Consider the following 23,831-nt stretch of genomic DNA (forward strand, 5'->3'; position numbering starts at 1 on the left):
TTTGAAGACACAAACTTTATTAATTTGCTCATCACAAGGGCGCCCTCTTAATTTCTTTTTATATCGCTTCCCACATTTTAATGACAAAAAGGGTTCGTTCACTTCATAAAAAAATGACTGTTGGGAGTCATGTACTTTTAAGTTTGTGCATAGATTTTCAGTTGTGAACTAGGCTTGTATCATTGGTAAAATTAGATGCTTATGAAGATAATAAAAACATTATAGAACGTCGGGAGGTCACATTATACAAATCCTGCATGCTTTACCCGGCATGCTCCCAATTTTGTCCATTCCAACTTCAAACCAGTCAGTTTTGGCCTTGTGGTATTTTGTAAACATTACGTAGCTCTTTGGTAGCTCACACTATTTTTTGGTCCAATACTGCTTAGCAAATTTCTAAAAACTAAGTGGGGGGCACCAGTTGCAACAATGCTTGAAACTTTACGGAATTTTGGCTGGTAACCAGTTTTTGTAAAGCAGTATTTTTCTGCACTAGCAAGTTTTTATGCTTATACATGCTCTATTATTGTGCCGCACTCTGTAAAGCCATGAAAACACGTTGAAAAGCAGCACCCTGTTGTTCTGATGATGGAGGGCTCACTGGGTATAGGGGGAAAAGATGTGGTTTTTAAGCAAATACGGTAATTTGTTCACCGGCTGGAAAAACATCACAACAAGATAGTGTCATTCTTGAGCTGCTTAATCAAGCATATACATTTAGGTGGGTGCAGTGGCTTGAGGAAAAATTTAACTTTCTTCCGTCAAAAAGAAAGTAACTGTGGACCCCCTTCCTTGCCACTCCCCTCCCCAACTTGAACGTCGAAATTGCGCGCCCGCAGTAATCGCAAATTCCACGCGCAAATAAATGCGCGTCTTTAAAGACTGCGCGCAATAATCACACACGTGTTGTTGGTATTTTGCGTTTACCGTATTTATTTCAACAAGACAATTTTTCAATTTTTGGCTGGGAAGATCTAAAGATGGCGAAACGCAAGGCACAAGAGGTTTTAATGAGAAACAAGAAAAGAAAAACAAGCAAACCTGAGACAGGCATAATCAAAAGAAGGAAAGGTTCGGCCGTAAATTTACCGGTAAGTAGAGTTAGTTAGACTTAGAGTTACAATCCCCAAAATGTTTGCTTTCCTTTCCCCCTGGGCCAGGCTGTGGGTCGCACTAACGAAATACCGACAACTTGCACTTTTAACAGAACATTTGAACATAAGTCAACCGTGTATCATATGCACAAGAGTCATATGCATCTAAACCACTTTCAAGCTGTTGAAAAAAAATGTTATTTTAATTGTAACAAAGTGTTTTTGACCCCAAATTTAGTAACGAACGGAAATATCCAATTGACCATTTCACCGCAGGGGTGATACAATATGCAAGATGATTATTTACCATTTATGTGCCTCTCATGGAGTTCAAATATATTTTATTAAAATCTTGCCTAGTTACTCCAAATTCTAGAGTGGCGGCTTTAGTTATTACGAGAAAAAATACAGCAGTTAAAATTAATACCAAAAATAAAAATATACAACTCGGCCCTTAAAAATTACCCATGCGGTCTAATAGAATCGTCCAGGTATGTCGAAAGACACTGAAGCTATTTCCGTTCGTTACTAAATTCGGGGTAAAACAAAAACAAAATCAATTAAAAATACAGTGTTTTCAATAGTTTGAAAGTGATTTAGATGCATTTGACTGTTGACTTCTGTTATTAAAAATGGGGTCCTACTAAAAGCCGACAACTCGCCGACAACGCCGACAACAAGTCCAGAGCGCCGACAACTCGCCGCCAACAAGTTTTAATTACCTCAAAAATTGCCAATATACCATAGATGTATTAGAACTATATGTGTTCTGTAATATAAACATAAATTTAATGGAAAAACTTCACGAAAAGTGTGAATTTTTAACCAGAAAAAAAACTGAACGTTCACGGAAAACGGTCGGACGCCATCTTGGCTTAAAATCGTGTTCGGACCAGTCCATTATGATGCGGGTGAGTCAGACTTAGCAATAGAGGGCGGGCGTCATGCACTGTGCACACTGCAGTGAAGGTCTTTACATGAAGCCCGCCCTCTGTTGTTGACAAGTGCTAAATCTACCCGTATCATAATGGTCTGGTCCAAACACGGTTTTTAAGCCAAGATGGCGTCCGACCGCTTTTCGTGCAAGTGAAGTTTTTTTCTGGTTAAAAATTCACACTTTTTGTGAAGTTTTTCTATTAACTTTATGTTTATATTACAGAACACATATAGTTCTAATACATCTATGGTTTATTGGCCATTTTTGAGGTAATTAAAACTTGTTGGCGGCGAGTTATCGGCGCTCTGGACTTGTTGTCGGCGTTGTCGGCGAGTTGTCGGCTTTTAGTAGGACCGTTAAAAATGTTCTATTAATTATTAAAGTCCATTTACAAATTGTTGGTAATGAGTTGTCGTGAGTTGTGGTAGTACGACCGTCCTTTCCAAATAGTAATACGCAGCGCAGGGAGGTTGGTTCACATGAACATGGTGAACCTGGGTCTGGGAAACCACTCAGCTCGCCCACGTAGTCGCCACTTAGTCCTAGATTCCTAGTAGAGCAAAGTCGGCCCTAAATTGTATAGTCGCCCCTCTCACACTCAAAGTCTCATTGTCTCAGAAAGTCGCCCCTCACAAATTTGCCCACTGACAGAGTTTGTTTTTACTTTATGATGATTGATGGGACAATTGATATAGGATGTTTATTGTTTTAAACTTATTTTACTTTACTTTATTGCATGTGGTGATGATAGGATGGTCATTAATTTCCCTTATAAGTTTATTAATTACTTGCTTTGAAAATGTTTTTACCAACTTTTTTATGTTTTACAACTTTTGCAGATAAGAGCCTCTCCCGAAAGCAACAAAGATATTTAAACATCAAGCTGTGAACTATTTTGTGCCATCACTTTGCATGCTTTGTGAAATGGCTTAATTGCTCAAGCTTACATGGGGACAGGGCGACTCTGTCAGGGGGGCGACTTTGAGGGGGGGGCGAGTTTGTATCTGAGGAGGCGAATTTGTAGTGGGCGACTTTGCTAGGGGCGAGTTGACTGGCATTCATCCAAGTAATGCCTGTTGCTTTTTATTATTATAGTGTACTGTGGTGACTTACTTTTTGTTTACACGTTTATGATTACTTACATTGCAGACAAAATGGACAAACAAGCAGAGAGTACTTGTGTTTTCAGCCCGAGGTGTGTCATACAGAGGTCGCCATCTCATGATAGATCTCCGCACACTTATGCCTCATTCCAGAGAAGGTTTGTTCAATTTATTTAGGGTTCTCCCAACCTCGTTCTTAGTGGTGTCTGATCTCACTGCGCCACTTCAAAATGCCTCACTAGACATGCTAGATCAACCCTACTCCTAGAACTATTAGGTTCATTCCAGTATAGTCTTGACGATAGCGGAACAAACTTCATAGTTCTACTCTAGGAGTAGATCAACCCCTAGTAGTCTGGAAGTGTGATATTGAAATATCCAAATGTATTGGCTATTTTACTTAGTCCTGAGGTTGATCCAGTCATTTCTCAAGGACACAAGTGTTGTAGCCGCCAGAATATTCTTTTTTTTGTTTACCTTTTTTGTGCAGCGCCTCGCCTTTTCAAAAGTCAATAGAGGGCGCGATTTTTCATCACATTTATTTTTGTCGTACAATTGTCACATCAGCAAATTGCCAAGATATAGGACAAGACCCATTATTTTGAGACATCTGTTGCCACAAAACCTAGGCAGCTCAGCAAATTGAACCACCACCAATCCACCAAATCACCTATCGCCAATCACTAGACTACACCAACCACCAACTACCGCCATCTAATCAAAGTAATTATCGTCAACCTACCAGTATAATACTACCGCCATCCAGTAAGTTAATTGTGACCTCTATTTCACCAGTCAACCGTCAACACTAATTAGTAATCTTGTATACAATCAGAACTCAATCGTCAAATCAAAGTTTATTCGTCACAGTAATTATAAAGTAATTCTACCTGCGGATCAAGAACAATAAAGAAAGTTTTGCAGTTAATTTGGTGCATCTCATTGCTGAGTAACATATTCCTGAACTTAAGTAAAACGACGATCTGTAGCATCATAGGCTACAAGTGTCATGACCAAGATTCCATCCCACACCCTGGTGACTTCACCATCAGAACTTGATTCAAGTGCTCTAAATGGCTTGGCCACAACATGCATCACTCAATGGTTGTTACCATTGTCCATAGAACTTGATTCAAGTGCTCTAAATCAAAATGGCTTGGCCACAACATGCATCACTCAATGGTTGTTACTGAGTGTAAATTATTCAACAGTTTCCATTGGAAAAACCCTCATAAAGTTGAGGAATCACACGTTTTAGCAAAACTTTATTGTGATTTGGTGTTGAAACATTAATAGAGTAGAGCGGGGTTTCGAACCAACTACCTCTGAATTAGTTAAACATGCTGGCGCTCTCCCAAAATGGCGTGCAGGATCCCGCTCTAGTCAATTTTCTATGTTCAACCCCAAATCATTTAAAAAAATTCCCAGTTAGTTTCAATTGTGTGTGTTTTTATTTGAAATTCTGACTTCTGTATTGAATTTTGTCTTTCAGATGTGAAGATGAACAGTAGAGCTGGAATGGCACAAATTAATGAGGTAGGATTTCCGCTTCTTCATATCTTTTTTAAAATTCGTAGAGATTTTTGTGCAAGACAATTTCCAACAAAGTTGTGTGTCTGTCGGACATGGGCCCAATTTCATGGCTCTGCTTACAAATACAGCATGTAAACAAATCTTATTCATCTCTTGTGTAAACAAATTGTTCTTAATTTTTGTTCTTACTATTAAAATCAGCTGTTGTTTTTTTTGTTTAGGTTTTGCAGAATTTTTTTTCTCAAATATGACTTCATTTGAGTGGGATATATTTCAGCAAAAATGGGTCAAGGTTGAACTTCATGATGATAATAAGTAAGCTTTCATACAAAAATTCTTTAAAAATTTTTATTTTTTATCCTTGTCAATCCTTTATAGTAATGTTTTATTTTATTTTGATTGTTTACAGATTTGTGAGATGAAAAACTGCAATAAGTGTATATTTTTTGAGTCGCGCAAGAAGAGAGATCTTTTCATGTGGTGAGTGTGGTGTTAAAATTACATGATCATATTTAACGGATTGAAACCACAGAAAATGGTCAAATATTTTCTCTTGATCATGTGTAAACTATTGAATTGTTCATGGAAGGTTTTCCTGGGTTCTCATAATTTGAATAACCTAAATAATCTTGGGGTTTTTTTTATTTCAGGTTTGCCAATGTACCTCACGGACCATCTGCCAAATTCTTGATTGAAAACTGTAAGTCATAGACTCACACATAATATTTAGTTTAAAGGCAGTGGACACTATTGGTAATTACTCAAAATAATTATTAGCATAAAACCTTACTTGTTAACAAGTAATGGGGAGAGGTTGGTAGTATAAAACATTGTGAGAAACGGCTCCCTCTGAAGTGGAGTAGTTTTCGAGAAAGAAGTAATTTTTCACGAATTTGATTTCGAGACCTCAAGTTTAGAATTTGAGGTCCCGAAATCAAGCATCTGAAAGCACACTACTTTGTGTGACAAGGGCGTTTTGTTCTTTCAGAGTTATCTCGCAACTCCGACGACCAATCAAGCTCAAATTTTCACAGGTTTCTTATTTTATGCGTATGTTGAGATACAGCAAGTGAGAAGCATGGTCTTTGACAATTACCAATAGTGTCCACTGGCTTTAAACAGAAAATCTCATTTATGTTTAAGATTTTAAAATTATTTATTTCTTGTTTTTTTTTGGGGGTATGAACAGATCAAGTGTAAGCCAACCACAATGGCTTCCAATAAGGTCTCGTATTGATCTTAAGATAACTTACCAATGTCTTCATGGTTTAGTCCCTGCTTATCTCCAGGATCTAATTCAGAATTATCAACCGGCTAGAAATCTGCGTTCAAAGAACAAACATCTTCTGTCAGCCCCAGGTATCACAAATACTTCCTATTGACCCGTTGCACACGCGGCGATTTACCATTTTGGTGGTCACTAGGTTTAGGTGTAAACACCGTGTCGCCTTAAATGTGCACATTTGAATAAATGTGCACATTTGAATAGGGAATACTGCACAGTGACATTGCCCACCAAAATGGCGCATCCAAGATTATTCTGGTGATGATGTCAGGTGAATTGGGTCAATAGTTCTCGCTCCTTCCAGAACGCTGCTGTGCAGTGGAACAGTTTACCTCAGTTTACTGTTCTTTGGAACAGTTATTCTCAAAATGTGAAACAGGCTGAAACTACAGATTAATTTAAAACCTGGGTTAAAACACATTTTGTTCAATCAATGTTGTCACAGTCAATTTCATTATTTTCGGCATTTTTCAACAAATTTCTTTCTCTCTTTATAACGCATAGGGACCTTAAGGTGATATGCGCTATATAAGTAATGTCTATGATTGTCATTATGACTAAATAAATTAAAATCACCAAGTTAAACACTTGTCCTTGCCCATATGTTTATAAACTTGAAAAATTTTGATTTACACAAATTAACAAAGCTTCTTAATAAGGAGGTTCAAGGTTCAATTCTGGCTCAACCCCAAATTATTAAAAATTCAACCAATTAGTTTACCCTCCTGGTGATTTATTAAGGGAATAAAAGGGTAGCTACTAGTTCTTTCACAGCCGTTTAAAACAGGCAGCGTCAAACTGCTCAGGCCTGTATCACATGGCAATTCGACCCTGCAAGGTTTTAAACGGCCGTGAAAGAACTAGTAGCTCCCCTCTTATTCCCATTCATTAATACCTTTTTGGTTAAAAGGTGTAATAAAGTAAGAAACTCTGTCAAACTTATCCGTTTCCGACGTGCTTGAGCTCTGTATGTTTCTACCTCCATGGTATGTACATGTTACATGTACATGTACGACGTCCGTGTTGCATGCCTATTTCTGACAGTTTCCGTTCGTGCGCATGCGCGTATAGTCTCGGTGCAACACGATCTGGTTTTCTTTGCACACACAGCACGGCCAACTCAGCAACAGCACCTGCATCGCCTGTATGCAACAAGAAACCTCTTGCATCAAGACTAGAGTATCCGCTCACAACCGGTTATAAACACTGGTTGTTATCAAAGGTTTAAACACCCCCACTGTCTGAGGTATTTATGATTATTTGATAATTGAAATCAACAATTGCATCCCCTCTTTATTATTATTTATCAGTGCACACGATGAGTGAGTTAAAGTTGACCGGTAACTGCCTGCGAGGTTCAAGACCACTTTTATCCTTCAGCAAAGAGTTTGACGGTGAACCACACTTTGCGCTTCTGAAAGAGTTATTCATTCAGGTGGGTTTTAAAGTTAACTTACTTAGATATAGGTTTTTATTTACAAATTTTGAACCCTAGCACTTCATTTCTTACAAAATGCTTGGTAATTTTCCACTACCAGTATTATTAATAATAATAATAATAACTTTATATATAAGTAGCACTTTCTACAACTTGGATACAAAGCGCTTAAAGGCACTAGACACGTTTGGTAATTGTCAAAGACCAGTTTTCTCAATTGGGCTCAATTAGTCATCGAATTTGCAAGAGACTTATCAAAGAAAAAACACACTACATGTAGTTGCATAATTTTGTGGGCTTTCAGATGCATAATAAAAGGCTTCAACTGAAGTCTTTTATTATTTGAGTTAGAAATTACCTCTTTCGCAAAAACTAAGTTACTTCAGAGGGAGCTGTTTCTCACAATGTCTTATACTATCAACAGCTCTTTATTGCTCATTACCAAGTAAGTTTTTATGCCAACAATTGTGTTGAGTAATTACCAATAGTGTTCAGTGCTTTTTACAAACACAAAAAAAACTAAAAATTAATTATGATGGTTATTAATATTTGAAATTTGACAAAACTTTTGTTTTTCCGTTGGCAGATATTCAGTACACCCAACCTGCATCCCAAGAGTCAGCCATTCCACGATCATGTCTACACGTTCTCAATACTCGACAACAGAATATGGTTTCGTAATTATCAGGTAAAGTATTTAGCCTAGCATAGGCCTGGATTTTTATCTTTGAACATGTTGAAAGGGCAAGGCCATTTTCTTATTGCAAAGGGCACTTTACAATAAAGTTTTTTAAAAAAATAATAATTTTTAGCTCCTGCGTTACCTTTCACATGTTAATTTTGTTTATTAACGCATGTTTTTTATTTGGGTTTTTTCCGGCTCAGATTTTGGAGGAGGATGGCTCCCTGGTGGAAATTGGCCCTCGTTTCGTTCTCAACTTAGTTCGGATATTCAAAGGCAGTATTGGAGGGCAAACTTTGTATGAAAACTCAAATTATGTTTCACCAAACGAGGTAAGAACACACTTTGGTATCAAAACCAGTAAACTTGGCATTTGAACTGTATATATCTAGCAGCTCCTTTGTACCATTTGTCAGACCTGATACTTCAAGGAGGCAAAGAAGGCGATTGCCTCCATGCCCCCTGGTCATTGCCTTGGTGCCCACAGAGCTCGGGAAAGTACTGAGTATACAGTGCTAACACACATCGGTGTATATGGGTTAAACAACAAACAATTAGTAAAATATTAATATTCTTTATTCCCAATGCAAATTTCAATCTATAACACCCTAACATAATATAACATATTATATATTTTGTTTACCCCCCAGCAAAGAAGAACATTACGCAAGCAGTTATCCTTGAAGTATCAGACGCGTAAGGAGGCGGTGCAGGGTAGGGAGGAACGCCGACCCACCGAGACGTTCAAGATGGACAATCTGGACGAGGTGTTCCATACGATACGTCCAGAGGATGCTAAAGGAGCCGAAAAGATTGCATTCTTCAGGAAAGAGCCGACAGGACGCGGACGAAAGAAGAAGGCAGCAGGAAAAACAGGAGATGTTGTTGAATAGAAACTTGATATCAGTATCATGTCTTTGTGCGTCAGGAGATGAGAAATTTCAGACTTTTTTATCTGAGCTCAAGAGTTTTTAAAAGGGAAGGTGTACTTTTGGTATAGAAGCCCAAATCAGCTTACAATTGTATAAAGCAGTTTGAGAAATAGTTCACTTGGAAGTAATGTGGTTTTGTAAAAAGATATCAGTTTTTATGCCTCAAGGTTTGAAGCTGTGAAGCATTATTGTCAAAACACTTCTCATGTGTATTCCATTTAGGGTTTATTCTTCCAGCGTGGACATATTTGCACCGGATTGTCAATGATATCTCAAAAACACAACCATCTTTTGGAATTTTCACATGTTAGTTTTATTGTTTACCTACATTTATATAGATTGCAACAAACTAACGGTTCCAAAACAATTAAATCTAAGAGAAATCAGCTGTTGTTTTGTACCACATATTATAACTAAAATAAATCCTGCTCTTTGGTCTATTTATCTAGTGCTTGGAACACTGTTCCTAAAAGCGCATGGGTTCTCAAAAGGTGGACATGTCATTATTTCAACATATCTCCTCAAATATGGATTCTAGGTTCAGACTTTTTTTAATAGCACTGGACACTATTGGTAAATACTCAAAATAATTGTTAGCATAAAAACTTACTTGGTAGCAAGCAATGGAGAGCTGTTGAAAACATTGTGAGAAACAACTCCCTCTGAAGTAACAAAATCAAGCATCTGAAAACACAACTTCGTGTGACAAGGGTGCTTCTTCCATTATTATCTTGCAACTTCAATGACCAATGGAGTTCAAATTTTCACAGGTTTGTTATTTTGTGCATATGTTGAGATACACCAAGTGAGAAGACTGGTCTTTGACAATGACCAAAGGTGTCCAGTGTCTTTAAAGCAAAGACCTTCACCACGGGGCATGTTTGAAATGTGTAACATGTCATTTGGAAATGGGGAAGAAATTTTGGTGTTTTTATGGGGGGGGGTTGATCTATGAAGGAAAATAAACGGGGAAAGAAGAAACAAGAACCTTTCAAAAATGAGACGTAATTATTCTTTTTAATTTGTTGTCCCTTTCTTTATTCTACAATTATAGGAAAGTAAGGTAGTTTTCTCCAAAGAAATTGCAAATTTGTACAATAAATATTACAGTACACATGTTAAAATTCAATTCTTTGATGTAACTAGGAATGAAGACAAGTCGATGAATGTGACATGGAAGAGCCTCTGCTTTGTCTTTTCTTGTGTTCAATTAGTTTTGTAAGTTTTTTAAAAATGAGTTATCTACATACATGTAAATTTATGCATAAATTTAGGAGGTAGAATGCAGTTAGCGGTAACGCCATGTGCAGTGCTAGAACAATTTTAGTGGTGGGCTCTAAATCCAATTTAGTCCACCATCCACCATATATCTACTTTGCGGTGTAGATTTGTTCTTTGAACTTGTCTTGCTATTTATTCTACTGCTGCGTAGTAGATTTTGGAATTTGGGCGACTACTTAGCTCGGAAAAGAACTGTCCTGCTTATAATAAGTACTACCTGGGGGAAAAGGTAGGAAATCTGCTGGAACTACATAAACTACTTTCGCTTAGTGGATTGAGGGTTCTTCAATACTAATGTTACTGCCGCAGAGTGAGGCAATTATTTGTCTCAATATTTCGACTGGCCTGTGTGGCAGGAGATTCCGTCCCCCCATATGGCAAACTATGCACAAACTATTTGTGATTGCCCCCTCTTGGGGGACACAATCTCCAGTAGAGGGAATTCCCTGGGACACCTGCTCTAGTCGTCTACAGGAAACTAGACATACATCTTACTTGTCCGTTTAGTCAAAAAAGCTTATAGGGAACCCGTGACAAGTAGTTTAATAACAAAGTTTTTTGCACGGCCTTAGTTGGGAACCAGTAAAAGTGGTAAACATAACGTGGTATTTTCACCAGTGACAATGTTAAGAGAAGGGGTCTGCCCCGGTGTTCCTGGCTGTGGCTGCTGAATGCGCCGTAGCACCTTGTAAACCCTTATAAGGTGCTACATAATTGGGTCTCAGAATTCATCACTGCAATAACCTATCTTTCTGAAAGTTTGTATATACTCGGCGCCTCGAGTACTTTGTTGGGTAGATACGTGCGCTGTATAAGACTTTGATTATTAATTTTCAAAACACATTATTTTGATCGGTTACATGTTCCTTCTCGTTCATATTTTTTTTTCTCAGCACCATTGTATAACAAACTTTGGCCCTGGTCATATTCTTCATCAGCAGAAGCCCCTCCCCCCCCCCCCCCCCCGAGTCAAAAAGTGACTTCCAAATCACATCAGGAACACAACATAACACATTCAAGTCACTTCTGAAAGCCCACTTGTTTCAGGATGCCTACCATCAATGACTTATTTATTTCTTCTGTGCCTCAGCGCCTTTGAGCAAACCTTTTTTTTCAACAGAAACTAAAACGTTTTCAAAGTTGAATGAGAGTTGTTTTTTAAAAGGAACAAGCAAAATGTAATGTGTATACTTGGTAATAGTTAAAATGGGCAATCGATAATAAAACTAAAAAATCTGGAAATGGTATAATTGCACCTGGCCAATTGAATCTATTATTAATGTATTAATTATTCTGCTGTCTACAATAGGGACCCTTTTTAGGGTAGACGGAAAAGGAGACCCAGTAGAGGACGTACGTCATGGACTTCAGTCGTGTGAATAAAACATTGTATGCATAATTCATGTTTGATGTCGGGGGTTAGGGTTAGGGTAAGGGTTGCCTCGATTTCGATTTGACATCTGACCCGACATCAAACATGAATTATGCATACAAAAACTACAATGTTCACACGACCAAAGTCCATGACGTACGTCCTCTACTGGGTCTCCTTTTCCGTCTACCCCTTTTTAGGTGGTAGACAAACACCCAGACACAATTTTTAATTAGTTTGTATGGCACAATAAACAAAAGCTTGGCCCCAAACCATTTGACACAGCAACTGTCTTTATAGTATGAGGGGTACAAATGTAAGCAGGAACTTGTGACTAAGCAAGTCATTGTACTGGACTTTATTCAAATCATACAATTTAAATACTTCCCGGAAGCAACAAATCAATCATTATGTTGACATTCTTTTAATATAATAATATTAAAATAATAACTTCTGTTTGGCCACTTTTTTTCATTGTCCACTAGAAACTACAAAAAATACTTGAAACAAAATACATATACCGACTAAATAGAAACAATAAAAAATATAGAAACAATAAAAAATACATGAACTCTTAAAGGGGCTGTGTATGTTATGATCGAAGCACTCTCAAGTTCCTACACTGGTGCCCACACTCTCCATAGCTTTGACATGGTGGAAGGGCGCGTGAGTGGCAGTGACTGGGTTAAAGATCATAATTCCATGTGAAGCCACAGACCTGCCTTGATCACGACGACACAGCCCCTTCAACTCTTAAAAATAATCAGTACCTTTTATTGTATTCAAAATGGTTTATTCTCACACAACATTCTATACAATTTTATTTAAATACCGTAATTAATTAATAATAAAACTACTTATTGTACATGTAAGAGTAGCATACATGGTGAGAAAGGTCCTTGCAAACTACCAAAATACTATAAGATTGGGCAGTTTCCAGCTGATCTTTGTTAGAAGATAACTCCAAGCAAAGAGCAATTTGTTTTTACACTCCCAGCCACCTGGGCCCACTTTCGAAGTCATGCTTACTAGACTAAGGTTACCAACCAAAATACAATTGTCACGCGTACAATCATAGAGTAACTTACTCTATGGTACAATTTATGACTGGTATCCTGCTCATTTCCGCTTAGCAGCAAGTTGTTTTAAAGCAGTAGATTTTTGCTGAAGCAGCTTTATGAAATTGGGCCCGGACTACTAATATACTCAGTTTGTTCAAGATATCATGGACTCCACTATTTGAAATTTAAACTGGTATGAAGAAGGCAGGAGAGGTTACAAATAATCAACACATAATTCATTAATAATACCTTTAAGAGTGGTTGGGAATTGTACACTAACGGCCTTTTGTGTCTATACAGTGTACATGATTCAAATTCGATTTGCCCCTTGCACGGTCAGCCTTTTACGTGTCGTGAATGAGCGGTCTAGAACACCGGACCCAAGTTCTGTTGGTGTCCACAACTCTCCTGTTGTCAATATACAGGCCTGGGCCCAATTTCAAAGTGCTGCTAAGCACACGTTTTGTGCTTATGGTGCGCCCCGTGACAAAATTTCCATTTCATAGAGACCGTAAGGAGCCGTTTTTCGTTTACGAAGGTTAGCACGCAAAAACGTATGCTAACCTGCCGTATTTTGTGCTAACCGACCCTATTTTGTGTCCGTTGGCCATGATGCTTCACGAGGGCAACTCTGGTCATTGCCTCCGGTGCCCCTGGTCATTGCCTCGTTGCCCCTTGAAATTTTCCAGTAGCAGAGTTGCCAACATTTGCATCTTGCAATCAGAGAGATATTGTGGTTTGCAATCGACATAATAAGGAACAAGTTTCCATTATCATTGTGATTATCAAATTTCGGATGACTGGAAAGATTGGTTTGCCATAGACGTGCCCTTTACAAAGGAGAAAAATGCCCTGGTGCCCTCGCAGCATTTGGCCTGAATCTAAAGTGAACTCAAAACACACCTGTTTGATTACCTTTTACATCCCAGAAACAAAGATGCCCGACACCCTTCCCTGCCCCCAAACCCTTCTCACTCTGCATGGTCCATTTAATCCTTCCCGATGAAAAAGTACGATATAAAAATAAAGAGATATGCTGCAACCTGACAGGTCTCTCCAGATCCTTAAAATCCTGCAAAGGAAGATAAAAATGATGTCAGAACAGAAACGTACACCACGACTCGATATCTCAATCATGGAATACAGGGCGAGTCAAAAAGATTTATGATTTAAAAACATTAACAACTGACACTCAAAAACTCAATTGAAGAACATATTAAACAGGCATTTTTTCCTGCTTAATATTTGAAAAAAAAATACTTAAACAAATTGATTATTTCGAAGAGAAGTTATTTATGCCCGTTTGACTGAAAGCACTCATGTTTGTAGCTGTCCATGGAATGTTAATGATTGACTGAATCTAAACATCTGAGTATGAAAGTAAGTCTTGAGGTTGAGCTGCTTAAACTCAAGATCGAGCAACTCTATCTCTAGAGATTGAGAAAGTCATGTATGGCAGGAGATTCTGCACCCCCCCCCTTCCTCCCCCACCTGCTCAATCCCAAGATAACATGGTCTAAACAACTTGGATAGAATAGTATTTTTTTTTTACCCATACACCGATGTGTGTAAGCACTGTATACTCAGTACTTTCCCCGAGTCCTGTGAAAAAATATCACAGGCATGTTACTCGGGTGGGATATCCCTCTATCCACTTGGATAGAGGGAAACTTAATATGTAACTCACCATTCGTAGTACAGTAATATGATGGGGTCTATTTCAACTCTACTACTTAAAAGGGAAGACAAAAGACCTCCACCCCCTAAAAACAAAAAATTAAATAAAAATAAAAAAAAATAATAAAAAAAATGAAGAGAGAGAGGGAGTCTCTACAAACCTTCTTCCTTGAAAAGTTTCTTGACGACTTCAAAGACCTGAATGAAGGAAATGAAGAAAACCAAAAAAATATAGTACGGGGAAAAAATACAATGCAGTGTGAATTACAGGGAAAAAAAATTGTCACACAGATGTAACCCAAATTTGACCGGTCTTCCGATTCAAATCGGAAGCTGAAGCGTAAAATCTTGAATCATGAGACACGAACCATCAGGTCATGCAGAATAAAAATAAATTCATGGAACAACAACACGGACCCCTTGTACATATAATATTGATTGAAATTTGTGTTCGTTGCCTGCACATCTGTCGGATTTATTTGCTTTATTTTCCACCGGCTACAGTTTGGTCTGGAAGCTCAACTGCTGTTGCTAACAGCTGTTGTGTTTATCTGTTTTCCTTTCTCCCACTGTTAATATATTTGCATATTTCTAAAGTAATCTGACTTGTGTTTTCCTATAATTGATAGATCCCCCTGAGGTATAGGTAACCACTGTTAAAATTGTTGGCAATAACAACTTTGGGTTAGAAGCCTACAGCAGGTTTTTGTTTTTTTTACATTTCACTTCGAAGTAACGTGGTTATGGAAAAATGTATCAGTTTTTATGCCCTTCAAATTTTAATCAACAGTAAAAGAAGGGTAACTGTCGTAATGCTTCTCATATTGTGTATTCCTACCACCCCTAAGTATTATTCTTCCGGCATGGGCATATTTTCAGCGATATCTCAAAATTGCGACCTATGAATCTATAAATTGATATAGGATCAAAACAATTGAACGGTTCAAAACCAAAGGTTTACTTTTCATTAAGCTTAAAAATTCCCATATTTTGCTTCTTGCTGTCGGTGGTTTGTACATGCACTGGCCGTGCCAACTGCCGCTTTTACAATGACTAGAATAAGTAGTGTCTGGCTACTGAAACATAATTTATTGATTTGTGAAATTTGTAATCACAGTTGTTACACCAATGTTTGCTGAGAGAGATTGATCGATGCCAGCTTGGTGAGCTCTGTCGAGTTCTCTTGTCCGGGGAAGATTATCTAACCAACAAACTAACAAACAACAAACAAACAATCAGCCACTGTGTATGCTTTATAGCTGAACCTTACCTGATCTACAGATGGGTCAGCGTTGACTGTCCGAACCATTCCCTTCTCAGCATACTTGTCTACAATTGGCTTTGTATGATCAACATATGTTACAAACCTGGGGGGGAAAAGTCAATATCAGAATATTCAATGGATATTATTTTTGCATCGGGGATAACAAAAACTTGCCCGTATACACGATGTATATAAAGCACTGTATGCTTGGTACTTTCCTGAGTTTTGTGTTAATGGTAACCGCTGCTAACAGGATTTGAACTGCCTCTTGCCACCAGGCTAGCAATGCAAAGGCCATGGGTTGGAATCGCAAGTAATTTACCTGTGGATTGTTTCACATACATGGAAAGTACGGAGTATACAGTGCTTAATGGAACACGTTGCCTTGGATCGGTCGAGTTGGTCTTTGAAAAGCGTTTGTAACCGTTTGTTACACAATGCATATAGTATGATAAAAAGTGGAATATAATGATCCACACAAGTATTACTCGAAATTCCGTGGTTTTCCTTTTACCTCGTCGACTAACACGGTCGGCCATTTATGGGAGTCAAATTTTTGACTCCAATAAATGGCCGACTGTGTTAGTTCGCAAAGTAAAAGGAAAACCAAGCAATTTCGAGGCATATTTGTGTTGATCATTGTATTCTACTTTTAAAACATCTTTCTAACCATATGCATTTTATAACAAACGGTTACAAACGCTTTTCAAAGACCAACTCGACCGATCCAAGGCAACACGTTCCTTTCATACCCATCGGTGAAAGGGTAAAAAACAAATTATAATATCAGAATAAAAAAAACAAGTTTTAAATTTACATCCAATATTATTTATACTTGGTTTTCTTTAGCTCAAAAATTCGTTCCCATCCACTTCATATCCTTGTGCGTTTGAGATCAGCCTTGGTGATCGATGTGGATTAAAGCCATTGGACACTTTCGGTACAGAAAAAAAAAAGGTCAAAGATTTACAAATAATTTACAGGGTTTACAGAAGGTAATGGTGAAAGACTTCTCTTAAAATATTATTCCATGAAATCCTTTACTTTTTGAGAAAACATTAAAACAATATCAACTCTCGATATCGAGAATTACGGATTTATTTTAAACACATGTCATGGCACGGCGAAACGTGCGGAAACAAGGGTGGGTTTTCCTGTTATTTTCTCCCGACTCCGATGACCGATTGAGCCTAAATTTTCACAGGTTTGTTATTTTATATAGAAGTTGTGATACACAAAGTGTGGGCCTTGGACAATACTGTTTACCGAAAGTGTCCAATGGCTTTAACATCTGCTACGTTTCTTGATCAAATAACTCTCTGAAAGATTGCTACAGTGTGGCTGGACACGTAGATTAATACTCAACTGGAATTTGTTGGAAAATGTCACAAATTTCTAGGCCTTGTGCTTAATCTTTTTGTAAAAGAGCCCTAAAGGCTAGTTAAATTATTATCTCACAACTTTGATGACCAATTGAGTACAAATTTTCACAGGTTTGTTATTTTATGCATATGTTGAGATACACCAACTGTGAAGGCTAGTCTTTGACAATTACAAATAGTGTCCACTGCCTTTAACTGTTTGTTGTATTTGCCCCCAGGAAGTTTCGTAGAAGCCCATATATTAAATACTGTCATACATGTCATAGATACATTCACACATAAATGAACACATTTTAAAATTTTCTCAATCACATTTTAAAAAGTAGAAATATTACCTCTCTAAACAAGTGGACTGCACAGTTTTTAGAAGCCCACAGGGCAAATTTCAAAAGCGGTGTTTACTATTAATTTCTGTAGCATTTTTTAGGAGACAAAGTACACTAGTGTTAAGGGTAACCCCTGAATACATGTATTGCGGGGGAAAATGAAATCCTTCAAATAATGAAATATGGATCGAGCACCAGTCCAAACATTTGGGTTCAAAAAGTTTCACCTTTTTTCTAAACTCGTTACATTGTCGTCTGCCCGTCCGCTAGTCTTTCCCCTCTCTAAACATCTTCCTACACAAACCTAAAAAAAGAAAGCAGAGATGAGTTTGTTATGTTTTTTATAATAATAATAATAATATCAAAGTCTTATATAGCACACGTATCTACCAAACAAGGTACTCAAGGCGCTGAGTATATACAAACTTTCAGAAAGATATGTTATTGCAGTGATGAATTCTGAGACCCAATTATTAAGCACCTTCTAAGGGTTTACAAGGTGCTACGGCGCATACAGCAGCCACAGCCAGGAACACCGGGCAAACCCCTTCCTTTTCGTTACACAACACACGGGACCAACGGCTTTACGTCCCAAGGACGAAGCAATGGTTAAGTGTTTTGCTTAAGGACACAAGTTGGGACATGAAATGGTAACTGTGATCCCTCTGCTGCTGCTTCTAAGACCGTACCTTTAAATGCTTATTTGTTCTGATAACAGCATAGCTAAGGCAGAATTCCATACACTGCTTTGCACATAACTGTGCTTAGTGAACGTTTTTTTTAGGGCAACCAGTCGCAAGCTAGAAAACCTGAAGGAACCGTTTGTTGTGCTCAGGGCAAGCAAAGCTGGCATTTCTCACTGATTCTGCAGTAAAATCTCTAAAAGATAAACCAATCTTTCTAGGTTCTGAAGTAACACTTTTCCTGATCATGGAAACTTTGTCTCTTTTGTTGAATGTAAATCTAAATATCCCCCCGGTTGTTGAACAAAATCGTTCTGGTTGCAATGCACAAATGTTGACAGATCTGTAACAAGCAGAGCCCAATTTGAACTTGCTTAGCACAAAAAACTTTTGCTCAGCAAAAATGGGTTACAAGCCAGAACACCATACAGTTACCATTTCTGCGACTGGTACCCCGGTCATTTCTTGCTTAGCAAAAAAAAAATTGCTATGCACAGTTTTTCTGCCTTACAGCTTTATAAAATTGGGCCCGCAGTTCTGTGATCTTGGTCAAAATTCATAAGAAACTTACATCTTTTGAGCATTCAAAAAAGAGCACAAATCTGACATCTGTTTTGGCGTCCATTCGCTTCTCCCATCCTTCAAGATTGTCTGCATTTCGTGGAAAGCCATCGATGAGAAACTTGCTTTTTCCGCTACTATTCATTGCCTAGAAAAAACAAAACACTCAAAATTAAAGAAACAGTTTCATAAAGGCCGGTTTAAAGTCGGTCGCGCGATGGCGCGCCATGGAAATATTGACGCGCGACGTGGTTTATAGTCATCGCTATAAGTTAAACCGTGTAACTGTTTTTGATACCATTCTACAATGTTTGGAGGAGTCCAAATTGATTCTACAAAATTGCAGATTGTGTAATTTGTTCACAAAGTAAAAGGAAAACCACACAATTTCACGGTATATTTGTCTTGATCATAATATTCTATAATATTTTTTTTACCCTGACCTTTGATTCTTTATCCGAGTTCTGTAGGATAAATTCCACAGGCAAACGACTCAGGTGGGATTCGAAACCCATGACCTTTGCATTGCTAGAACAGATGTCCTACCACTAGACCACGTAGCTTACTGATAGCTTACTGAAAAATTTTGAATCCTTAACACTCTTCCTGATATTCTAATTTTAAAACATCTTCCAATCATATTCATTTCATGACAATCGATAATGATATGCCAGCACGAAGTGCCAAGTCCGAGGCAGTACCCCTTAAAAGGGTTTGGGTACTTCCTGTTCGCAGAAAACAAAATGCCCACAGATTTACATTTACACGGTTTGAAGAAAATGATAGTTGAAAGCTACCCTTAAAATATTAGTTGCTAAGGTGCTGTATTTTTTGACAAATAGGTAAAAGAATGTCACACAAATAATTTTCGTCTCAGGAGACAAAAAATATTTTAGCATGTAAAACGGATTTACGAGACTTTCCTGAAAATATTGCTATGAGAGTTTCCCTTTTTTTCTAATATAAACAACCTATGAAGTTGAAACTTCTACAGGTAAAATACATTACATTACATGCATTTTTATTCACAGTGAGTAGGGATTTATGTCATGGCCAAAAACTTTATCTACAAAAGGTATCAAAACCCTTTTTAAAAGTAGTCTGTTTTATGAGACACTTGTCAAAGTTTATACCTTTTCTAAAAGTGCAACTGTCACTTCCACAGGAACGATGCGGCCATCTTTGATATAACTTTCTATAAGAGCACTTTCTTTTGACCCTGACGACCTCTCAGCTCGAAGGAGATCACCAGCCGATAAGTGGACAAACCCAAAGTCCTGAAAAATTAAAAAAAACAAATTAATACATGATACATGAATTATTGATTAAGCAAATGAAGCAAGACTTTATAGAAAAACAGAAGTAATCTTTTGTAAAATAACTTGGGACAGATACCTTTGGTAAAACTCAAAAAATTACCGGTAATGACCAAAAAAATAACTCGGCAATTGTTGGTAATACATTTTGAGAAACTAATGACTATGAAAACTAACTTGGGAGGCAGCACTGCAATTGTTGATAATGCATTTTGAGACGCGTTTCCCTTCTGAGGAGTGTGGTTTTAACGAAAGGAGTTAAAATAGTTTAAGTCTGAGATAAATGTGTACTTCAGTGTGCTGCAATAACATAACCACTCCTGATTTTTGACAATAACTCAGAAACATTACCAGCTATCGAATTGAAATTTTCACGGGTTTTATTGTGTTATATCTTTATTTTAACGAGGGGGTGGGGTTAAAAAAAAAACGGATATCTGGTTAAAATTTAAGAAATCACATCCCTAATTACAGAACAGCACTTAAAAAAACTGTTCTCCTAATAAATTGAATAGTTTGAAGTTTAATGTGAAAAAACAGTGAGTAAAAACTAATAGACGTAGATGAGCCAGTTTTTTACCTGTACTATATTTGCACTTTGCGTTCCTTTGCCAGAGCCCGGCGCTCCTAGAACAAAAATAACTGTTGGTTTTGCTGCCATGGTTACAACTTTTGGACCTGTTGTGCTAATCTGTGGGGAGAGTCAAGAACAATTGTCGATGTTAAAATTGTACTCGACAATTTGTGTTGTTTCTTTTGAGCCAAACTTGTGAAAAGGTCATTTTATTTGTTTGAATACTCGTATCCAACAGCCCAAAAGTATGCCAGTTACTGGATGGATAGGAAACAAGAATAAATGTTTAGTGGACTGAAAAACCCAACCCACATGCAAGGCTCCAGTCTGAGGTGGCATTCGAACCACCAGGTCCACGCACAGGGGTGAAAGCCTGGGAAATGAGTGATGGTAACACCCTCAAATGGCAGATGATCAGTGGGGATAAGATTTCAACTTCAGCAAGGATTTCAAAAGTCAACGTGTAATAATGTAATGAAATTGAAGGATTTTTTGTTCAACAGATGATAACTGAACTGAATGAGAAAGTGTATTGTATGATCCTAGCCCTAAAAATGTGTATGGTTGTTGTATCCTCTGCTTACCAGTTTTCACGCTATTATGCCTTTTTCTTTGAATTGGAAAAAAAATAATGATGCCATATATCAACCGATGCCCTAATTATCTTCATTTGTTAATATTATGTATGCAAACATGTATTAAAACTTGATGAATATTGAAATGTTCAAACAACACACCGATCTTCGATGACTTCAACTGGCCCCATTTGTTTTGAGTTTTTCCAGTTTTCACGGCAAACGAGAAAGTATGGTTTCCCGGTGAAGCCATACATGGAAGAAACATCTGCAGTGACTACAAGTGTTCTTTGAGACTCTGTGTATGACTGTATAGCCAGCAGTTGCCTTCATTTTATTCAAAATATTTTTTTATAATAAATTTTTAAAATTACCATTGAAACTTGCAAAAAATAAAAAAATATAAAAAATATAAAAAATGTGAATAATTACTGGCTTCCAAAATTTTTGTATTATTTTTTTTCTTAATATTTATAATAAAGCGTATAAATAAACAGTGATAATTGAATCAACAACCTGATGTTTAAATTTTAATATTAATATTAATAATAGTATTGATACGATTATGAGGGTTACAAAATAAAAATCTCAAAAAATATTAGAAAATGATATAAGGCACATGGTCATGGCTTCTTTAAGCCTCGGTATTTTTTTTCCAGAATGCTCAGCAAAATATTCAGTCACATGATTTGATCATCGTGAATTGTGAATTGAAATAGTGTTTGATGAAACGTTTTCGGTGGGCAAATATTTTTATATGGCCTCAACATTATGACATATTTTTGTACCTTGTATTATAGAAATGCCTAAAATACCAAACTTTTTGCATTTACGAGAGCAAATAACCAGTGGAGCCTTACATGTTCCTAAGTTTTGGTCAAGGGAGAGGAGACTCTTTGCTTGTTTGGCAAATAAAACCACACAATATCTATCTACGGACTGTTTACATCGCGCACAGAGAGGTAAAAGATTTGCCACGATTTTAGGGACACCTCGAAAACAGGACCTCCTACGATACAAATGTATGAATTACAAAACTTAAATTAACATGACCTTTATTCTATAATTTAAAAGGAATAATGTTTATGAATAATTTCCCTGTTATTTGATTTGATATGAAACCATGGGTTAACCATGGAGGTTTTTTTCTACCCCAATTCAGTATCTTACCTTTGTCACACACGTACCCATACACGAAGTAAGCAATCTACTCAGCTTCAGCATGAATTAAAACCAACACAAACCTACAACGTGGATGATTGATGTTTAACAATGTTGTCTCACACACGTTCGCGTTGTGTCATATAGAGCTATCTTTTATTTTATAAATAGCTCTATGGTACCCGTACGTACAGTTTTACATCCGTTGTCCGTCGTCCGCCGAAAGGTTCATGATATAGCGCCCCCTTCTGACTTGTTTTTTTTTTTTTTTTTTATAATACTTAATTTTTTTTTATGTGACAAAGATTTCGTTTCAGTCAATTATATCAATTAATTTATAAATAATTTAATTAATTGTAGTTTTATTTTGTATTTGAAACGATGTAAGAAATTGATTTCCCATTTAAAATGACTTGTAGCAAGTCTAAAAAATGCTTGACTACCAGTCAGTAAAAAGATTAATACTGGAAGGACTGGTATAAAATATAATAAGGCCGTGTCCGAAACGACGACTTCGGCTACAGCTACGTCTAGATCAGCGCGTCTACCAGTGTTGAAGAATAGCAGACGCGCGCGATCTAGCCGTAGCTGTAGCCGAAGTCGCCGTTTCGGACACGGCCTTAGTTTAGTTTGGAGCGCCACACCCAGACTCCGCGTGTGTATTATGGACTGACAAAATAATGGCTTGACCCCATGCTATTTTTTCTATGTGGAGAATGAGTTGCACCAATTCTCTACTCTGTATGCTGCAAGCGCGGAGATGGAAGTGGTATACTCAAATGTTGTGCTCCACGAATTCTTTTCAAAATACAATTTTGTTTGACGAAACGTCACCCCATTGAAAAGGACTACGACGTTTCCGGAGATTCTGTCCCCCGTATGGGAAATTAAATATCGGTCGAGTTGGTCTTTAAAAAGCGTTTGTAACCGTTTGTTATAAAATGCGATTAAGTAGAATAATATAATGATGAAACGGACTTTCATCACAAGCATCATGGGTACGCACCATTTCAATAGGTGTCAGGACACTTCGTACCTTTGACACTTCGTACACTGGTGACAATTATTCCTCCATGCCTGGACACTTTGTACCTTTTTGCAAGGTACGAAGTGACTTTGGACACTTCGTACCTTGGACACCACTTCCTACCTTCTACAATAATTCGTACCTTCGAAAATCAAACCAACCATTACTATTTTCATGGGACCAAGGAGCCATTTTGACGATTGCGTGATTGTTTGACTTTAAAATTTGTCAAATTATGAGGATCATGTTATACCTTTCTTTTGTTGATAAACAAACCGCCTTGGTTGACATGGTCGGCCGAATGTTAGTAAAGCATTCAATCGTATTAACAGATGTTTTAACAAAATTCAACCATTTCTGCTAACTTTCAATTAAACAAAATATCTCTAATAATTATTAAATTGTTTTATTTTAAACAAAATCAACAAATTTGGTTACATTGTTACCAAAAATAGCGATCTTTTCTTGATTTGCACTAACGGCTTTCCATACTGGTTTTCCAATCTGGGTTGTGACGTTGCAAAAGAAAGGTCTATAAAAAAAATTATTTTGATTTATAGCGCCCTC

At 37.4% G+C, this 23,831-nt stretch overlaps 2 protein-coding genes across 2 annotated transcripts; one reads left to right on the forward strand and one right to left on the reverse strand.

Annotated features, from left to right (window-relative positions):
* The first annotated feature begins 113 nt into the window (after positions 1 to 113).
* On the forward strand, positions 114 to 9,627 carry LOC117297798 (ribosome biogenesis protein BRX1 homolog). Its single transcript, XM_033780946.1, has 10 exons — positions 114 to 131; positions 882 to 1,091; positions 3,181 to 3,292; positions 4,627 to 4,670; positions 5,077 to 5,147; positions 5,318 to 5,367; positions 7,263 to 7,387; positions 7,977 to 8,078; positions 8,276 to 8,404; positions 8,723 to 9,627. The coding sequence occupies exons 1-10, from the start codon at positions 114 to 116 to the stop codon at positions 8,963 to 8,965; spliced, it is 1,104 nt and encodes a 367-aa protein (XP_033636837.1). The 3' UTR covers positions 8,966 to 9,627.
* A 1,945-nt stretch (positions 9,628 to 11,572) lies between these two features.
* LOC117298017 (UMP-CMP kinase-like) lies at positions 11,573 to 22,449 on the reverse strand. The gene is made up of 8 exons (XM_033781237.1): positions 22,247 to 22,449; positions 20,508 to 20,618; positions 19,745 to 19,888; positions 18,622 to 18,759; positions 17,595 to 17,671; positions 15,666 to 15,762; positions 14,557 to 14,593; positions 11,573 to 13,790 (listed from the first exon to the last, which is right to left on the reverse strand). The coding sequence occupies exons 1-8, from the start codon at positions 22,298 to 22,300 to the stop codon at positions 13,783 to 13,785; spliced, it is 666 nt and encodes a 221-aa protein (XP_033637128.1). The 5' UTR covers positions 22,301 to 22,449; the 3' UTR covers positions 11,573 to 13,782.
* Positions 22,450 to 23,831: the final 1,382 nt, after the last annotated feature.

Source organism: Asterias rubens, chromosome 12 (assembly GCF_902459465.1).
Source record: "Asterias rubens chromosome 12, eAstRub1.3, whole genome shotgun sequence".
Lineage (NCBI taxonomy): Eukaryota > Metazoa > Echinodermata > Asteroidea > Forcipulatida > Asteriidae > Asterias > Asterias rubens.

What these genes read in the sequence shown, in the direction of transcription:
- LOC117298017 (XM_033781237.1), bottom strand. Translation starts at nt 22,300, where the DNA reads ATGCTGAAGCTGAGTAGATTGCTTACTTCGTGTATGGGTACGTGTGTG. An exon ending in GTAACGAGTTTAGAAAAAAG is followed by an intron (nt 15,763 to 17,594) that starts GTGAAACTTTTT and finishes TTTCCCCCCCAG; the next exon opens with GTTTGTAACATATGTTGATC. An exon ending in CTGACCCATCTGTAGATCAG is followed by an intron (nt 14,594 to 15,665) that starts GTAAGGTTCAGC and finishes TCCTTCATTCAG; the next exon opens with GTCTTTGAAGTCGTCAAGAA.
- LOC117297798 (XM_033780946.1), top strand. An exon ending in TGAAAGAGTTATTCATTCAG is followed by an intron (nt 7,388 to 7,976) that starts GTGGGTTTTAAA and finishes TTCCGTTGGCAG; the next exon opens with ATATTCAGTACACCCAACCT. An exon ending in TATGGTTTCGTAATTATCAG is followed by an intron (nt 8,079 to 8,275) that starts GTAAAGTATTTA and finishes TTTCCGGCTCAG; the next exon opens with ATTTTGGAGGAGGATGGCTC.